The sequence below is a fragment of the Cyclopterus lumpus genome, chromosome 3 (assembly GCF_009769545.1).
Source record: "Cyclopterus lumpus isolate fCycLum1 chromosome 3, fCycLum1.pri, whole genome shotgun sequence".
Lineage (NCBI taxonomy): Eukaryota > Metazoa > Chordata > Actinopteri > Perciformes > Cyclopteridae > Cyclopterus > Cyclopterus lumpus.
The window spans coordinates 21,827,031-21,845,299 of NC_046968.1; the positions used below are offsets into that span (position 1 = coordinate 21,827,031).

At 41.6% G+C, this 18,269-nt stretch overlaps 1 protein-coding gene across 1 annotated transcript; it reads right to left on the reverse strand.

The window, feature by feature from the left end:
• Nucleotides 1–6,287: 6,287 nt before the first annotated feature.
• Nucleotides 6,288–17,985, reverse strand: lpcat2 (lysophosphatidylcholine acyltransferase 2). The gene is made up of 14 exons (XM_034525237.1): nucleotides 17,656–17,985; nucleotides 17,086–17,228; nucleotides 14,646–14,863; nucleotides 14,061–14,173; nucleotides 13,720–13,780; nucleotides 13,343–13,401; nucleotides 12,967–13,001; nucleotides 12,751–12,805; nucleotides 12,027–12,109; nucleotides 11,524–11,649; nucleotides 11,173–11,326; nucleotides 10,350–10,448; nucleotides 9,192–9,333; nucleotides 6,288–9,034 (listed from the first exon to the last, which is right to left on the reverse strand). Exons 1-14 carry the CDS (start codon nucleotides 17,764–17,766, stop codon nucleotides 8,856–8,858), a joined length of 1,578 nt encoding a protein of 525 aa, XP_034381128.1. The 5' UTR covers nucleotides 17,767–17,985; the 3' UTR covers nucleotides 6,288–8,855.
• Nucleotides 17,986–18,269: the final 284 nt, after the last annotated feature.

Sequence of the window (18,269 nt, forward strand, 5' to 3'; positions counted from 1 at the left end):
GGAACTAAAGACTCGCCTCCAGGAGACACGATATAAAAGGCGAGCTGTTAAATCGGTTTCCTCTCTCTCTCTCTCTCTCTCTCTCTCTCTCTCTCTCTCTCTCTCTCTCTCTATCTCTCTCTTTCCCTGTCTCTCTCTCCCTGTCTCTCTCTCTCTCTCACGTGATATTTTATAATTGAGCGCTTTCTCTCCATGTCTGATGTGGACTTGGACATGATAGTTTTTTTTTGTTTAAGCTCAAGATCCCATCAACTTGTGCATCTGCTTCTGACTTGCCAGTGCAGCAATCAGTTGGGATGAGGACACACTAGGCCGATGAACCCTTACATGTTATTATGTAAACAATTCTGTTTATAAATCTTGGTTTGAACTTTATAAGCTATGGGCTGTGTATTTTTTTTTTTAGATGGAGACTTTGTCCATGTCTAGAGCAGAAATAGAAAGTCAGATCATGTCTTTTCTTTTCAGATTGGCGCTTGGATTTAATGTTGTTCAAGAGACATACGAGTACTTTACCTTCAGCTTCACATAAGTCCTTTACTGTTCACATGCAGAAAAACTTTTTCAAATGTTTTAATTTGGACCTTATCTGTTTTTTCTCTGCACTAAACAGATTGAATTACAGTTTTCTAAGAAGCCATGAAAGCATTGTGTTCCATGTGTAATTCAATTCTGCGGCAGCTTTAGCCAGGGGCAATGATTTTATTAGATATGGTTGATCAGTTCATCCCATTAGAGTCAATTAATGTCCTCTTTGCTCCCTAGTGGTTGTTTTATAAAACCCTAATAGGGCTGGTTTTGGGCGTTTTGTTTGTGAAGATTGAATAACTGCAAGGATGGTAAAGAAAAGGACCAGGTAACGTGGAAGGATAATGTGTTATTACTGTTGTTTTCTCCTGAAATAGTTATATTATTTTGCACTTGTTTTTGTATTGTCAGGTACCTCAAGCAAAGAATTACCAAAGGCGTTGTGTTATCATGGCCGTGTTTGATGAGCAGTGTATTTCTGAATATGTACTAGTGTGATGCTGAACATTCAAACACTGGGTTTCTTGAAATGTCAAGGCACACATATTGTACAATGCCCTAATAGAGGACTTGCAGGTGCATATTGAGAACAGACAATAACAAGTGATCCTCAGGCTGCACTTGTAGAAGTGTACAGGAGAGCTGAAGGGAAAAGTATGTCATCCTTCACCTCGGTCGTCCCGGGTTCCACCTTCTGGCTCCGTACAATTCTTGAGACCTTCCTGCTTGTTCTTAAGGTCCGTTCCATGTTGACCTGAGGACGGGAAGCTAATGAAACAAGACGCAGCCGCTCAGCAGTCACAGTATGAACCTTTAACCTGTTGGATATGTGTCACAGCAACAATCTCTACTGTTCCTCTATGTTCTCACGCACCTACACAGACACACACACACACTCACACACTCACACACACGCACGCCATTACAACCTTTCACCCACCTCCTCTGAGTATTATAATGACCCCGCAGTTTACATCTCAGTTGTGCCTACCTCTGCCATAAGTGTCAACCCTTCATCATAAAAAGCGCCTTAACGGCATGATACAAATACAGTAGGGAAAGCACAGGTGGAAATAATTAAACTGTTGATGGCTGCATTCCATTTAGCTGATTTAATGTCAGGCTCCTGGTATCGTGCATGCTTTCTGACTGTCACTTACTGGGACAAGTGGTAAAACTAACTGGGCGACTGATCGCTGGGAAAGCAGGGTCGTCCTTCAATCAGAGGATCGGCGGATCGATCCCCGGTTCTGCTCGTCCATGTCGATGTGTCCTTGGGAAAAGACCCCCAAAATCGCTCCCGTTGCTGTGCCTACGGTGTGTGAATGTCGTATGGAAGTTAGTTCGTCCTGATGGGCAGGTGGAACCTTGCATGGTAGCCCTGCCATCAGCGAATGGATGTGTGAATGGGTGAATGATGACAAGTAGTGTGAAAGCGCTTCGAGTGGTCAGAAGACTAGAAAAGCGCTATACAAGTACAGGTCCATTTAACTGTGCTGTTCCTACTATGACAAGTCAAAATGTTGTGCCCATTGTGCTGTGTGAGACAGGATTCTAAAATCTTCTTCATAAAAAGTGATTTCTGAGTGAAACTCTGGTTTAAATATATCCCGGCCTCGCAAAAGTAGGAGTGTCATTAAGCTTTTCTCTCTCTCTCTCTCTCTCTGGGCTTTACTAGTGTCTGCAAAGATGTAAGCACCTCAGCAATGTTAAGCCTCATTCCCTACATGCTGTATATATTCAGGTAGAAGAAATGACAGTGTGAGTCAGATGTCCAGAGAGCAGCACAAAGCACACATCTGGGAAATGTGGTGTATATAAAAGGTTCAGGCCAGTAAAGAGTGTTCCTCAGCAGCAGCCTCATCTTGTGCTTCAGCCAACACCTACACGCCAAAATATATCTATATAACAATGTGGTGTCATTGTCCTCAAAACACTTAAGGCAATAACCAGACTCCTTCATCTACTGTATACATCAAAAGAATCTTCCACGAAGCCCCACCCCTTCAATCTTCAAGCATCTGGTGAATGAAGAACTCAATAGGGGGCACACACAGGTTGAGTTTGAATACTGGGTAGTAATTAGGGGGCACAAAAAGGGACGCTTGACAACAAGAGTGAACTGTGAGTGCTTGAAAAAAAAAAAAAGAAATGGTGTGATTGATTCAGACTTTACTTGCATCTCGCATAAAATGTATTAAAATGCCATGAAGACATTTCTAACGTCCTCTTATCTAATTGCTGTGGAAGACATATTGGTGTCAGAAACACTGTAACGCATTACTGTCACTTCGCTCGGCGAAATAAAAGGAGAAACATTGAGAGACGACGAAAAAGCACATTCAATCACTATACCAGAGTATGGAGGGATGAGTTTGAGTTTGTTTGGAACTCATAAACACTTACACACCTTATTTGGTAAGTCTCACCGACGAGTAAAAGACCAATGCCTTTTCCACAACCTTGCTCTGACCCATCCTCAAATATTACACGGGAAAAGTTTTTTCCCATCATCGAAAAATAAAACATCTGGGAAAGCATCAAACACGGAGATGTGAAACACCCCAAACATTGATCAAGAACAAAAACCCCGGTCTACAGATAGTGGCATTGAACAGCCGATGTTTCATACGATTCCCCTAACCTTGCCCTCACCGGGACCTTCACTGTTTCTATAGACCATCACAAAGGAAATGAGGAAACAATCCCTTTCCTGAGAGAATAATGGGAGAGAGAAAGTCAACAAGGTGTCATATGGTGTGATAAGGAAACGTAACAATGAGATTTAGAGGAACTCCCCGAAGGCCTGAAGGAGACAGCTTGCGTGTGCATGTGTGTGTGTGTGTGTTTGAGTGTGTGTGTGTGTGTGTGTGTGTGTGTGTGTGTGTGTGTGTGTGTGTGTGTGTGTGTGTGTGTGTGTGTGTGTGCGTGTGTGTGGCAGTGTCTATAGAAGCAAACACTTATCAGAGTTCAATGAACTCTTTGGCTGGCCAGAAGCTGTGCACGAGAGGACAAAGCAGTGGGACCATCTTTACAAAGGCATCTCATGTTGCCAAGCATTGTTCATATTCAGAGAAATCTATTATACTAGACATCCCATAGTTTGAAAGTTTGCCAAAATACCCAGTGTGTAATGTTAGATTAAAGAGAACGGTTTATAAAGTGATGTACCGGACTGATACTGGATTGATACTGCCATAACGGACAAGACATATTGGGTTAGAATATTAGCATTGGATATATTACCTGTCGAAGGCAATTTTTCAGTCGTGTGAGGAATAGGAAAAAATACCTTTAACTGTACTTGACATTTCCTCTCCCTATCGTATGTTATTTCATCTCGTCGGCAACTAACCTCCATCCTGTGATGTTGATGCACACTGTGCTGAATGTTTGAAGCCATACATCCATGTTCGTCATGCAGGACAAAGGAGGGGTCACGGGATTGTAGATACGCGCCCAGGTATCCTGTTGTTACAAGCAGGAAGGTCTATTACATAGGAACATAATGCAAAAGATAATGTCTTTCGTTTTTGTAACGCTCCTAAAATATCGTTGCGCAAACGAGCCCCAACAGCTTTCACTTTAAGAAATAAATTGTCTCTTGAACTATTACACAGCCAATGAGTCTGTAGCATCCAAGTCACGCCGGTAAAACTTGCATCTTAAGCAAAGTCTGTATAACAGAGATGTGTTCATACTCTCAAAGGATGGGAGCATTAGTTTACGTTAACGTATTAACCTGTTGGAATACATACAGTATTTACCCTCTGACTCAAAGCCATTATAATCCTCCGTACAATTTGGGAAATACCCGAAAAGGAAAATTCAAAGTAAATAGCTGACTTGGTCTGAACTTGTGGAGTAGCCACTGAGACTCAATAGGAAGCCGGGCTACCTGGTTAAATTGAGGCACACAGTACTGTCACATCTGTTAAACTGCGAGGCCTGTCGGTTCTGACCTTTCCTTCCAGCCTGGACGAGTGAGTCCGCCCCCCCCCCACCCCCATCCATATGAGGCCGGTGTCCAGCTTGTGTCCACAAACGGAGGCGGCTCTCTCACTCTGGTCCTGAGGAGACCAAATCGCATTACCAACACATATCTCTCACAATCTACTGCGACAGGATCACCCCCCCCAGGCACGGCTGAAGTGGATACAGCAATATACAACAGCCATGAGAGAGGGAGGCTGTGGGGGTGGGGTGGGGGGGGGGGACGTAGGAGAGAGCGGGAGCTGTCGGTAGGGAAGGAGTCGCACTGTTGTAAGTGAGGCAACAATTTCACTTAATTGATTCCATGCCATCTCATCAATTTTGATTAAAATGAAATGAGCCTCTGTACGTTTGAAAAGGTTAAAACAAATTGTAGTTGGAAATCACAGCTGGTAATCACAGTTTGTCGAACAGCGGGCTCTTAATGAAGCGACACGCTCTCCATCATTCATTTCAGTCTCGTTGTGTGTGCGTGTGTGTGTGTGTGTGTGAGCACATTCACGTTTGTTGCATTTAGAACAGCATGTGTTGGGATTGTATCAGCATCATGGCCTCATCACAGATGAACTGCTCTGTGCAGTTGTGCCAAAATGGAGCCACGGTCTTAAAAAAAAAAAGTAATGCTTGACCAATAAGCAATTGGATACCACAATTGTTACCAAAAAAAAGGGCCCATCTGATGAAAATGTTTATTTTGTATTCACTTATATACTTGAATTCTCTGTTTCAATGAATTATATTGACAAAGTAGACATTTATCCCAAAACTATGATCAGACATCAGTAAATTTCCCAGACTGTGGCATTCATCTGAAACAGTTACATTTATATATGATTGACGTTGCGTGACTTATTTCAAGGACACGAGAAGTATAAATCCATCCCATTCTGCACAGGATGGCGTTGCAACATCACTTGTATATTCTGACTTCAATATAAACTTAAATAGAGTGGACGTCCAACTAACTGACTAACTACTCTGGGAAACAGACAAGGCAGCGATGAGAGGGGAAACCATCCTGTACTCCACCAATGGGAGAAAAAGCAGAGAGTAGGAGAAATGTCACATTTGCTCAAATAAATCTAATGATGTATTTGTTTTAAAGAACTCCCAGGGACAACATGTATTACATCATGAATAAGAAGACCGTTTTTAAACTACTTTGAACACTATGATAACACAAACAGGAGAATATGTGGCAAATCCACATTTCAAACTTTCAACCAGATTGCCAACCTACAATAAACATTCTTTGACAATATAGATCTCCCCAAGATAACAGAACCTCATAAAGATATCTTAGACAGACCCATTCGGCTCAACTACTGAGAGAAAGCACTTCAAACCAGATCAAATAACACTGAATTTTACAAGAACTTTTGGACCACGCCATTATACATTAAGACGATAACAGACATTTACAAAGCCCAGCATCCCACCACAGGAATTCAGCACTTCTCCTCAAACCTAACAAGGATCCTAGTCTGTGCTTGAGCTACCGCCCTTCATCACTCATCAACACAGACAGATTTATTAGGACAGCACTGGATATGAGATTAGAACAAGTTATCCATGACTTAATTCACCCGGACCAAACTGGTTTCATCAAAGGAAGACACTGTTGAAATAATATGCGCCGCCAATTCAACCTAGTAAATATACCCACAAATCAAAAGACCAACACATCCATCTCATCATAAGACGCAGATAAAGCATTCGACTGTGTACTGTAAACCCTTTTATTGGCAACATTAAATAGGTTTGGCTTTGGAGAGTCATTTATTTAATCGATTAATAAATGTGGTAACACTCTTAATTATGTCTACCAAGTCTGTGATGCATTATAAACATAAAATGCTAAATGATCTGCACATTTCACTATATGATTTTAGTTATAAGCACTCATACATAATCACAATGATTGACATTATAAAGGCAAGCATTGTAATACTTGATTTGATAATTGCTGGTCACAGTTTTTTGCAAAGATCATAGTTTACATACATTTACATTGTTGTAATACATTATAATCACTTTTATAACACATTAAACTGTGATTTTAAGCTACTTCTAGTTATTTGCTTTAAGTAAAGTGAAAAAATATCATTACATCTTTGCATAATCAACACACAAAAAATACATTTGTATCTTTTAATATAACATTTATGAAACAATTGTTAAAATGAGACCAGGTTATCTAAATAACCAAAGCCTCCACCATTGACTGGGAAAAAGATTTAACCGATCAATATTGATGCAACCCCTTGGAAACAGATTATTTTCATCATTATTATTTATACTTGGTCTTTAATCTGGAACAATAAAAAAAAATTTAAAAAAACTCCAGACATTGCTATTGATGAGTTCACAGTTTCCAGGGTGAAACGTAGATAAAAGAAAAGATGTTCACAACATTTGGAACCCCAGATCAGATATAAAACAATCAGAAACCATCGCACACGTTTAAGAAATAACTAGAACACCAATGGATGGAAGGAAAATTCACATATATGGAAACTTTTACATAGTAAAGAATCCTTGACATTACATTGCTTTCCAAGTCTCACATAGTTATAGTGTGTCTAGTCTTCTTGCACCCTCACAATGAAAACTGGTTGGGTCAAAGCCAAATGAAGAAATGCAATGCAGATAAATTGAGCAATTATAGCACATAAGTCGTAGTAACACAATTAAGAAATTGCTCTGGTTTTTGTGAGAAAATGTTTATTTTCAAGATTTACTTAAATTTACTTAAAATGAACTTAAATTGTCTGCTGGTGTTAAAGTATGATGACATAACTCCTTCATATCGTGTACACTTTTCCTTACCAATACATACATATAATTGTTATTTAAAACCTCATTGTTGAATAGCTCTATCATTAATTTAAAATGACACATAGGGTAAAAATCTAAGTATAAGAACAGCGAGCACACACATAATGGAATTATTGTAGGTAACTACTGGCACCTGGTGGTGGATTATAGAACCAGAGACACTTATGCTTCATTAAAGACCAAATATGCATAAGTCATTAGTTCCCTCAGTGGTGAATATAAAAATTCAGGCAAGATTAAAATTGTACTTTTATTTTAAAAAGCAAACGTTGCAGTGTTAACAAAAAAAGAGAAGAAGAAAAAAAAGCACAGAATTGCAATGGGCCTTGCCAAATAAATAACAGTGCCGCTAGTTAATCTGAAAGCATATACCCCGCTGGGATATGATGTTGTGAAAAAGCACTGTTGCCTTTTTGCTCACAAATTGCCCTATTTTCAGTGGTTGATTTGCTTTAGTAAACTTAAAGCTACATAGACGTGCTGCTGTCTCAGCAACAACCGTCTTCAGTGGAAATGCAAATAGATACACATGCAAAGCAAACCTCTGGCTAATTATACAGCCGGTCTGTGTCCCTGAGCACTGAAAAAAAGTGGAATGCAAAGCATGTATGCTCTTCGTAGACATAGTTTTAATAAAGAACATCTGTGGGTTTGCCGGATTGGAGAGATCTTAACAAAGCTTACTGTACACTCATTATACTGCAACACAGAAGCATGTGGACTCTTTGCTTATATTTAAAAAGGTGTTGATTTGGCAATTTTTCTTTTTCTCATTTACAGAAGACCACAAAGACAAAAGGAGTAGGTACCCAGAGCTACGTTCTTCTAAGTCAAAGCCAGGGTAAGCTCAGGATACAGAGAACGATGTATCCAAGTCAGAAACATGGCATGGCAGCTTAAGTTTATGATAAAAACCCGGTCACTAACTTTAAACCTCTAAAGATGGCAGGGCTTCTAAAGTTAAAAGGCGCTTAATTCAAAATCCAGAGCATAACTGTGACGACGGATTGCCTCCACATGGCTCTCAACATGGCAACCTATGTTGCTAACCGTGCAAACAACAGCAGCAGCTAATTGTGAGCTAGTGAGAGCTAGTGATAACCTGGGGGGCCATCGTCAGCTGTAACCGCCGTGTGAGCGTACTGGGACTGACATGCACCAACATACATGTTGTATGTTACATAACGAACGGTTGTGTGCTGCTCTGCTTATGCTATGAATTTAGAATTCAGCCCCTTCTAAAAAACACTGACGGCCCATGTAACGTATTTCCATCCTATTCCATCCTTATTATTTTTTTTTTTTACACATAACCAAAACACACCCAGACATAACAAGGCACATTTTAAGGCAAGCACATGCCTTAAAATGTGGATCTGCTGTGGCAAATGACTTGAATCTGCCTAAAGTCAGAAGGCAGACGACACTTATGCTTTTTTCCTTTTCTGTGCAGTGGCTACAGTGTTGTCTCTCTCAGAGTTCAGTCATTCTCAGTCTCAGTCATCTTTTTTGTCAGAGGTGCTGTCTTCCAGTTTTTCAGCTGAACTGGTCTGACCGGTTAATTCCAGATCACCTGGATTCGCCTCCTGGATAGCTTGGTATCTCTGAAGCTCCAGGTAGGTGGAGAAGAGCTTGGCGTACTCCGGGTGGATCATGGCAAAGTCGTGAAATTCAGCTGAGGAAACAACGGCACAGAGGAAAAACCTCAGGACACAGTGGAGCTCAGGATAAGGGAAGTACAAACAATAATGCTAAAATACTGTTTATATGTATTGTATTTATATTCCCATTCCATATTTTTGGAACAAAATGTAGTGTCTGAATCTACTCACTGAAGGTGATGAAACCAGAGCCGTCAGCATCAATCTCCTTGAAGAGTTTGGCCATGTTAAGATTGGACACGCCCAGAGCCGAGCGCAGCAGAGCAGTGAACTCCTCCCGGGTGATTTTCTCATCCTTATCTGTATCAAACAGCTGCATGACAAAGAACAACATATTTCACTTTCAAATTGTGGCAAGTTCAAGACAAATACTGGTTATTAAAAGTGTGAAAATAGGCTGGTAAAAAAAACACCATAATTACGAAATCTAAAACTAAATTGGTCCGAAAAAATAATTACATCTAATTACATAAACACCAGCGCCATTTGTCCAAAGCCACATTTGACCTTATGGCCAGCAAACTGACTCCACGCTCTCCACATTATCCGAGCCTCTCTGCATGCTGATGCTGTTCTTCCTCCAGGACTCCAATGTCAACTAAAGGCTGGGCTGCTCGAGCTTAAATGTAGTACTTTTTGCATTCTTCTATTTTATTGTTATCTTCATTTTTTCTTTTTATATTTAGTATAAAATGTAAACATCATTGTGGTGGCTGGGGCGTGGTTAGGCTCAGCTGCAGAGTGGCTCAGGGAACAGGTGCCGGGAAGAGGCCTAATTGGCAGGGGATCAGGTGATGTGTCTCTTCCCTATATGAGGTGCGATAGGGATGGAGGCACGAGGCAGGAGAGCAGAGGCACAGTCTGCTGCATAATAAAGGATATTAAGAAATATACCCTGAGTGTGCTCATCCTTTGGTGCTGGAGGGGGGAAACTCATAGGAATGTGACAGGAGCTTGTTACAATCATGTATACTTAAGATATAGTATACACACATACTGTGTCATAGGTTGTAGTTACAGCAGACAGTTCAGAAATGTCTGCTTGGCAAACGTTATAAGTTTACCAAGGATAGTGTCACCAAATCCAAAGAACTATCACCAGGAATTCCAATCAGGATGATCAATATAGAACGATTCTGATTCAGTGGCAATTATTTGCTTTGATAAATTATGTCTGTTTTCACATGAAAAAGCAGTCTTATGGAGTACTGGCTTGGGTGATCTGATAAAGATGGATACTACCATACACGTTTCTGTATATTTGTATTCAGCGTGCATTAAAATACAACGGTGCATATTCTTCAGGCCCAAGGTCAGAATTCCGTGTACCTGGAAAGCCAATCGAAGCACATCTTCTGTGTTAGCTGGTCGACACAGGATGGTCACACCGATAACATACTCTCTGAAGTCTATAGTGCCATCTCCATTCTAGACAGGGACAAAGAGACAGCAATACAAAATACTTGAGTCTGTAAATGTACAAAGGATTATGATGGTGGGTACTTTATGGTGTAGAAATACAAAGTTCTATCTGAGATCAACAGTTTTGAGTGTTAAAGGGAGGATGGGTAATTTAAAGGGTAATATACATTTAATAGCATAAGGGATATCCATAAATTGCTACTCTCTGTTCCTGGAAAATGATGAGTCATCGTATTTCTGAGGAAAAAGAATACTCTTTGAACTGAATGAGGAAACTATGATCAAAGTAGTTTGGCCTCCGTTACTGGAGGCCAAACTACTGATCATAGTTTCCTCTGTCGGGCTGTGTAAATCATGACGTCCTCCACCTCTTACTTTCATCGGACACATGATATGCAGTAATGCAATATGCAGTATTAGGATCATTGCACATTATGTTGTCAACCATTATTATATTTCCGGGGCAGGATAACTTCGTGCAGTATGCGTCAGGGCCAATTTGACTGTACTAAGAATGATTTATTGTGTGCTGACAAAAGGAAATTTTATGTTTAAGTGTCATTGTCTCAGCCAGGCGTAAACCTGACGAGAGGTTATGCGTGTGTGTGTGTGTGTGTGTGTGTGTGTGTCCGTTTGTGTCTGTGTGTATCCTGCTGCAGCAAACTGCATCAAATTGTGTGGTGTTTTTGGCGAGCAGCTAACGGACCTATTTGACATGCAAGTGTCTCACCCTGTCAAACAATGCAAACAGCTCCTCGAGGGCCGGGTTGACGGGCAGCTTCAGGAATCTGGCAAACTCCTCGATGGTGATCCGTCCCCCTTTACAAGAGCTGGCCATGGCGGCGTAGCCCTCCAGCTCCTTTTTCACATTGTCCCATTTCAGACTGAGGGAGCAGTGCAAAAATGAGGAGGTTGTGGTGTACGACATACTCTGTCATACTTTTCATTTTACATCACGTCTTTGGAGCGACACAGGTTGCCAGGTGTGTGTGTGATAGACAACATTAACCCGTAAACAAAAAACATTGTTGATGTCCCTGCCTGGCGAAGCCTACAGTGTACTTAATTGAGATGTTCTTACTTGAGTTTACGGCTAATTTTGGTGAACTCAACCAGGCCGGCCTCCATGGGCAGCGTTAGCTCACCAGCTGAGATCATCAGGCGGCAGTCTTCGTATGTGTGGTCTGTCACTGGAACTCCCAAAGTCCTGAAAGCAGGCAGTTTGCACACACAGTGGTCACCTCAAATACCTGTGATGCTTTTAAGGAGCTGGATGCAACCGGCCAGGAAGACATGCAGCAGTCAGACAGATCAGAAGAATGCAATAACCAAACTCATTGTACACTATAGTAGTTCTAACACCAGTAAGGAAGCAGAACGGTTGGTTCAATATAAATCATGGCCATCGTATCAAACGGCATACTCTCCACCACTAACCACCCATTTAATTTTCTCATCAGCTTACATGTACTCCATATGTATAAGCATACGGTATATTTTTGTTGCTTTTCTATTGCACTTTGTTGTATTGTGTGGGTGAGCAATACACAGTGGGATGTACATTTCAGACCAATTAACACTCACCGGGCCATAGTTTCTCGCACTCTGCAAGCAAACAGAGGAGGGCTTTTCTTCTCCTCCTCTGTGGGGATATGCGTTGGCAGGAACTGCAAAAACAGACAAAACAGGTCACATGGACGGTCAAGCAGAAAGTGGACTCATAATATCTTTGCATGGAAACCAAATTTCCAGAATTCAATATCTTGGAGAATGCTCTGAATTTTGAAGCAAATTAAAGCGACATACTGAGCTCTCTTTACTTTAACCCGTTGGCAGAGGATGCCACCGGTGTGATGGTAGAGCTGAATGCTTAAGTTGCACTTTGGCGAAAATTCACGAATAAAATTAAATAAAACATAGCGTTACTAAAAAATGACCGCCTTGCGGTTGAATGCCTCCACCATCCAATCAAAATGCAGTTTACATCCATTTCGTCCCAAAATGTCATCGCTTCATCACGTTATCGTAGTAGACACTTGTGTAAAAATGTCATAACTAACATAATAATTTATTCTTGAGTTATTGCCAAAAACTGTGACCTTTGAGCACCAGGTTCCAATCAAGGTCACCCTTCGAGTTCAAGTGGATGCTTGTGCTAAATAATTCCCTCCAGGCGTCCCTGAGATACGACGTTCACAAGAACGGGACAGACGTGAGGTCACAGTGACAATGACTTCCAAGATCTAATCAGTTCATCCTTGAGACCAAGTGAAATATGCAAGATGCACATATTGGGAATGCCCGTTACCTCTATCTCTACTGTGGTGTACAGCTGGCTCAGAGTGAGAAGCAGCAGCGTCCTCCTGCACACAGAACCAGAACGACAGTCATGTGTTGATTTCAAAGTACCAATAGTACAAGGCAGTAATGTTGCCGTTATCAAGTTCTGATAACATTTATTGTACTATGATGACGTTTACTGTACTATGAGTGAAACCGAAGTGCATGTAGAAAGCCTACTTACGAGCTGAAACCCTGCCAAGTCCAAGACACTGTATCCTGGAAGACATGCAGAGAACATTAACACTGAGCAACAATGGGACTTTGAAGATGGACAGATCAGCCCCGTCAAATTCATAAAAAGTGAAATGGCAAACAACTTGAGAGGATACCAGCAATGTCACCGAAAAGATGTGCAGATTTAGCTCACTGATACATCCATGTGCTTTTTCTTGGATGGATAAACTAATTATCAATACTGTAATACACTGTTTGTACAGTAACCCAACTAGATGCATTTCATATTGGCCTACAATACAATTATCTTGAATGTCATGAATGTGGCTCTCAGCGCGTGAGGAGAAATACATGAACGGCGTATTAAAATCATAATCGCTCACCAGTTTGTTGGGATATCTCATAACCACAGGCTGCACAGGGACCCCGGGAATAAAAGCTCCTAGAGGTGGGGAGCACAGTGTGTCGTCTCATCAGTTAACAACGTGCCAATGCACAAGCACACCATGTGATGAATGAATGGAGCAGTGTAGAGTCAGGTGTTCTTCCTATTGTTTAACCATTCCACTCAGTTGATTCCATTTAAGTTAAAGGGGACATATTATGAACTATTCACTTGTTTCTTCTTAACTGGACGAAAAGTAAGTATATTAACTGAAATACTTCATGTAGTATAAGCAGATAGAATATTTTTTTCTGTCAAAAATGTTCTCTTTGCACATTTACTGGTACATGTTTTTTTATTTTTTTTATTGTTTACCTTGTTTGAAAGTGATGAGACAGGAGCGATTTGTACATGTTCCCTCTGGAAATATCAGAACCTGAGGAAACAAAGCATACTTATCAAGTATGCAATGTTGTGCTGCAACATGCAAAGTCTGCTTTTGAAAAAAATGGTTCTTGGATTCGAGTCAACATTGTGTGTGCGTAATAGTGATTAAAAAAACAAAAAACAAAAAACATGCAAAGTTACGGCTCTGACGTTTTCTAAATTGACAAGGTTGATGAAAATTCTCTCTGCAGTTATAATCAGTGCAAATACAAAGCAGATATTAGGGGAACTGTTGCTGGGGGAGATTTGTTTTGTGCGTTGGGACAGACCTGTGGCCAGCGGCCTCCTGACTTGGCTCTGCTATCAATCTCCTGGATTGTATTCTTTCTGGAGTCCGGGTCCTTTCTGGACACCAGCACTGGCTGAAGACAGCGCACAAACCCTACGGAAGGGGCAACACACAGACGTTAACTACGCACACTCTTAGAAGAGGAAAATACGAATGTTTTGTCATATTGTTTACTTTCACTTTAATGGGCAGGTCTCGGTTCATGCCAATTCAGTAAATGGTAACTTTCTAATGATATCACTGTTATGTGACAGTTGATTCAATTAAACAAGCTCTGTGGTGTCACTATTGTCAAAATAGGATGAAAATGGATGGCAAAAGGTCTTATTCATCAAGTCCACAGCACACTCTAACTTCAAAAAGCACATTTGTTCATGTTATTTATGATAAATGTGTCAATGGGATTTTAAGATTGAATGCTAGAAGATAAGAACCATGCATTTCATAGGCCACATGCAATTAAGATCAATGTACTTAAAAGGTGTTTGCAGTCAATACAAAAACACACAAAAAATACTTTTGTATATTGTCACACGTGCACACACACAAATGATGAGTATCTCACTGCCAAAGATGGGTGTCGCCAGGTTCTCAACACGCGAGACGGTGGAGGGCAGGCCCGCAACAATGCACACGATCCCATCAAAAAAGGTGGAGTGCGGGGCCACGGCCAGGATGGGGGCCTCACTGCTGTTGACCTGCTTGCCCTTGACCACCACTCTGAAGCCCATGCAGAAGTAGTACGTCCTCCCCAAAGCTGCCATCACGCTCCGACACATGAACCTGGAAATGACCACAACCATGTAGAAGACCGGGTTTAAGAGATTATGAAAAATGTGAAACACAAAATTGCACTCATTTGATTCACACTGGGATCGCCCGTGTTAAAATGTATCTTTGTTCATCATCAGGGTCATAAGGGACAGGGCAAAATGTCAGGGTTTTTCTAGACAGAGCAGAAGTGTTTCAGTAACAGGAAGAATGACACCATTTTGTCCTCTTCTTGAGTTTTACAATCACCACTTACTTCCTCATAATCTAGAGAAAGAGTAAGAAGCCGTCGTATAGATTGAGACAAAATTACGAATAATTACGAGGAACTTCATTTGTCCGGAGTGTGCAAACCTCTGACTATTTAAAGCTGCATTCATCGTGTCACAAAGTGTTGAGAGTAGAGAGCTTTCCACGCAAACACAAATCATCAACACCTTCATAAACAGACAGCTGATGGCGTTATTATGGCTCAGATATTGACTACTTAAATATGCAATGCACGCTTGGTAACATCAAAAACACTATTAATCAAAGCTCTAGGTTGTCAATTTAATAAATATTACTTAAAATTGTGAAACTTGATTATTTCATAATCTTGTGTTTTTATTGTAAAACCAAAGCTTCAGTTATTTAACCCCACCCACCCTGTTGAATATTACATTACATTACATTACATGTCATTTAGCTGACGCTTTTATCCAAAGCGACTTACAATAAGTGCATTAAACCAAGAGTCCAAACTCAGAACAACAAGAATCAAGCAAGTACATTTTCTTCAATAACGTTAAACTACAGAGTACGATCCGTACGTGCCATTTAAGTGCTACTAAAGTGCTAAACAACAAAGTGCTATCGGTAAGGGACATTTAAGTGCTACTAGAGTGCTAAACAACAAAGTGCTATCGGTAAGGGACATTTAAGTGCTACTAGAGTGCTACTCCGGCTCTACCTTCCCTATTCAAGGTATAGTCGAAAAAGATGTGTTTTTAGTTTGCGACTCAGCGAATATCTGAATATCTGAGTCTGTTCACAGCTAAGCAATAAGTAGGTGAGCGAGATAAGCTTCTCCCTTGTTATGGTCGCCTTTACCATGTTTGGTCATAATCGTTGAAAAAGGTGTTGCCTAAGGTCACAAGAATGTCCCTGTTAACTGTAGCACTGCTCACTGTGTATATAACAGCCGCTATCTGCACCAACCAACAGTGTAAAAGGCTGCACCCTGTTTGGCACTCAGAGGAAAAATACTATAATAGAACCACAACATGTTTGTCAATCTATAAGTACATTAAAACAAAGTCACATTCTGTATTCATACTGTGTGGTTACACACTGTCTATTAGATTATCCCTCCAATACCACTGATTCTTTCCTCTATGAGAACTGAGGGGAGCTGAGCTTAAGCAATCTTGTGGTTGTGCAGATATGATCTTGAGCAAGCTGCTGCACATTCTTCAAGCCCCGTCAGAAACTATTATTTTGAGAATATGCTGCTGTCCCTGTGATTTCCTGTCCAGTTTACGAACCCAGGAAATACATTGCTTCTGCTACTTCAGGATACTTCATGTATTATTTTAGTGCAGTTTCTTTTTTCAAAATCTCAATGTATGCCTTGAACAATAGCTATGTCTACATGCATCGAATGGCTTGGCTCACTTGCAAAAAAAAAGAATAGTATTAGAGGCCAACCCCCCTATTTGTAGGTAATAAAGTGAAGTTAGAGTGTAATGAATGGTAATATGTATATATAGATATAGTCACAGTGTTTGTAGATGCAGTTGCTTTGCATATGCATGCCGCTGCACTGGTAGAAGAGGAAGCGCAAAACAGTGCCTCGGTGTGTTACTAACACCATAGCCCGGGTAACTGTGCATGCATTTGGCAAAGCTCAATTTACTTGAGCCCCTGAGTGGAAAAAAATGTAATAGTATGCATGTTCGTAAACAAAAGGGGTGTAAGTAAAGTAGCTGTACTGTGCAAACGTTTTGAGGTTGTGTTGTAAGAAATTCTGGTATTCACAAGGACATGAAATATGATGTCAGTCTGTTGAGACTGGAGGATATGGTGGGTGGGAGGTGTGTGGTGGCTCCATGGGACGCTGTGCTGCAGTGTGTGTGTGTGTGTGTGTGTGTGTGTGTGGTGGTGGTGGTGGTGGGGGGGGTGGGGGGGGGGGGGGGGGGGGGGGTGTAATACAACTACTAATAATAATGTACACTTTTATGCATCCTAGTTACCGTCTCCAGCCTGTCATTGGTTCCACGGTGCCTTTCAGCGGATGGTTGAGGGTTATTATCACAGCCACTGGCCATGTCACCATCAGAACCAGGGACAAAAGGACGGCGCGAATAGGGACCAGGAAGATTCCCAGGAGGACACACTGCATGGAGAGGGGGGGGCACACACACACACACACACACACATCATCAACTGCAGGCCTATATACCATAAGGGAAGACTGCTGTCAGGGTTAACTGCAGGCCGGCTGTTTTCAGAGCAAACATGCACGAGTCTGGAAATCCTCCTCACTAGGCAGCTTTCTAGAAAGCACACACAACGGCTCTCATTGTTTGTGCTTTACAAGCAGATTGGTCAGAGCCTCGGTGGAGAAGATTATAGGCCCTGGTTATAAAGCAGCCCGTGTGTTTGTAATCTCACACATCTGAGGTGTGTGTGTGCGTGTAGGTGTGCGCGCGCGCGTGTGTGTGTGTGTGTGAGCCGTGCTTGCCAATAGCGATGACAATATTCGACTAAAAGCTTGCCTTTTTAGATGACCACAGATCGACCATACTCACGACCATACTCACTTTTATTATAGTCGCTTTGGTCATTGTGGTGTCTTGAACGAACGGGTTGATGACCGCAGGCAGCAGCAGAGACCGTTGCCTCGGCAGGGCGAATACTCGCTGCGGAGGCATCGCGGTGTCCGGTGAGCGGAGACTACGGGCAAGTGTTTGAGTCGAGAGACGCCGTTGTGTTATCGTTTCACTTCCTCAAATGGGAGCCTGCTTTCTCATTTCTTCACCCCCCCACCACCCCCCTCTCCTCCTCCTCCTCCTCCTCCTCTACCAACCCCCCCTCCCGCTGTACCAGACGATCATACGTGCGGCCACTGTGCAGGGAGTGCGGAACAAGGCGAGCGTCTTCAAGCTCCGCCTCCAACGTGGTCGCAGCGGGGTCCGAGTCCTCGGTTGTGTGTGTGATTTATTTATTTTTTATTTTATTTCTCCATTTCTACAATGGGTGAACCCTCTCCATACATACGTGTTCGCAGGATGATGATATTATTCCGTGTTTCTAATGCATATCATAATGTATAAGCGAGAGGCCACGGCGGAGTGCAGTCAGCGGTCGTGCGTGCGGTTGCTTTGTGCAAATTACTGATTAGAATAAAAACGATATTGTTTTCAATCTGTGCATA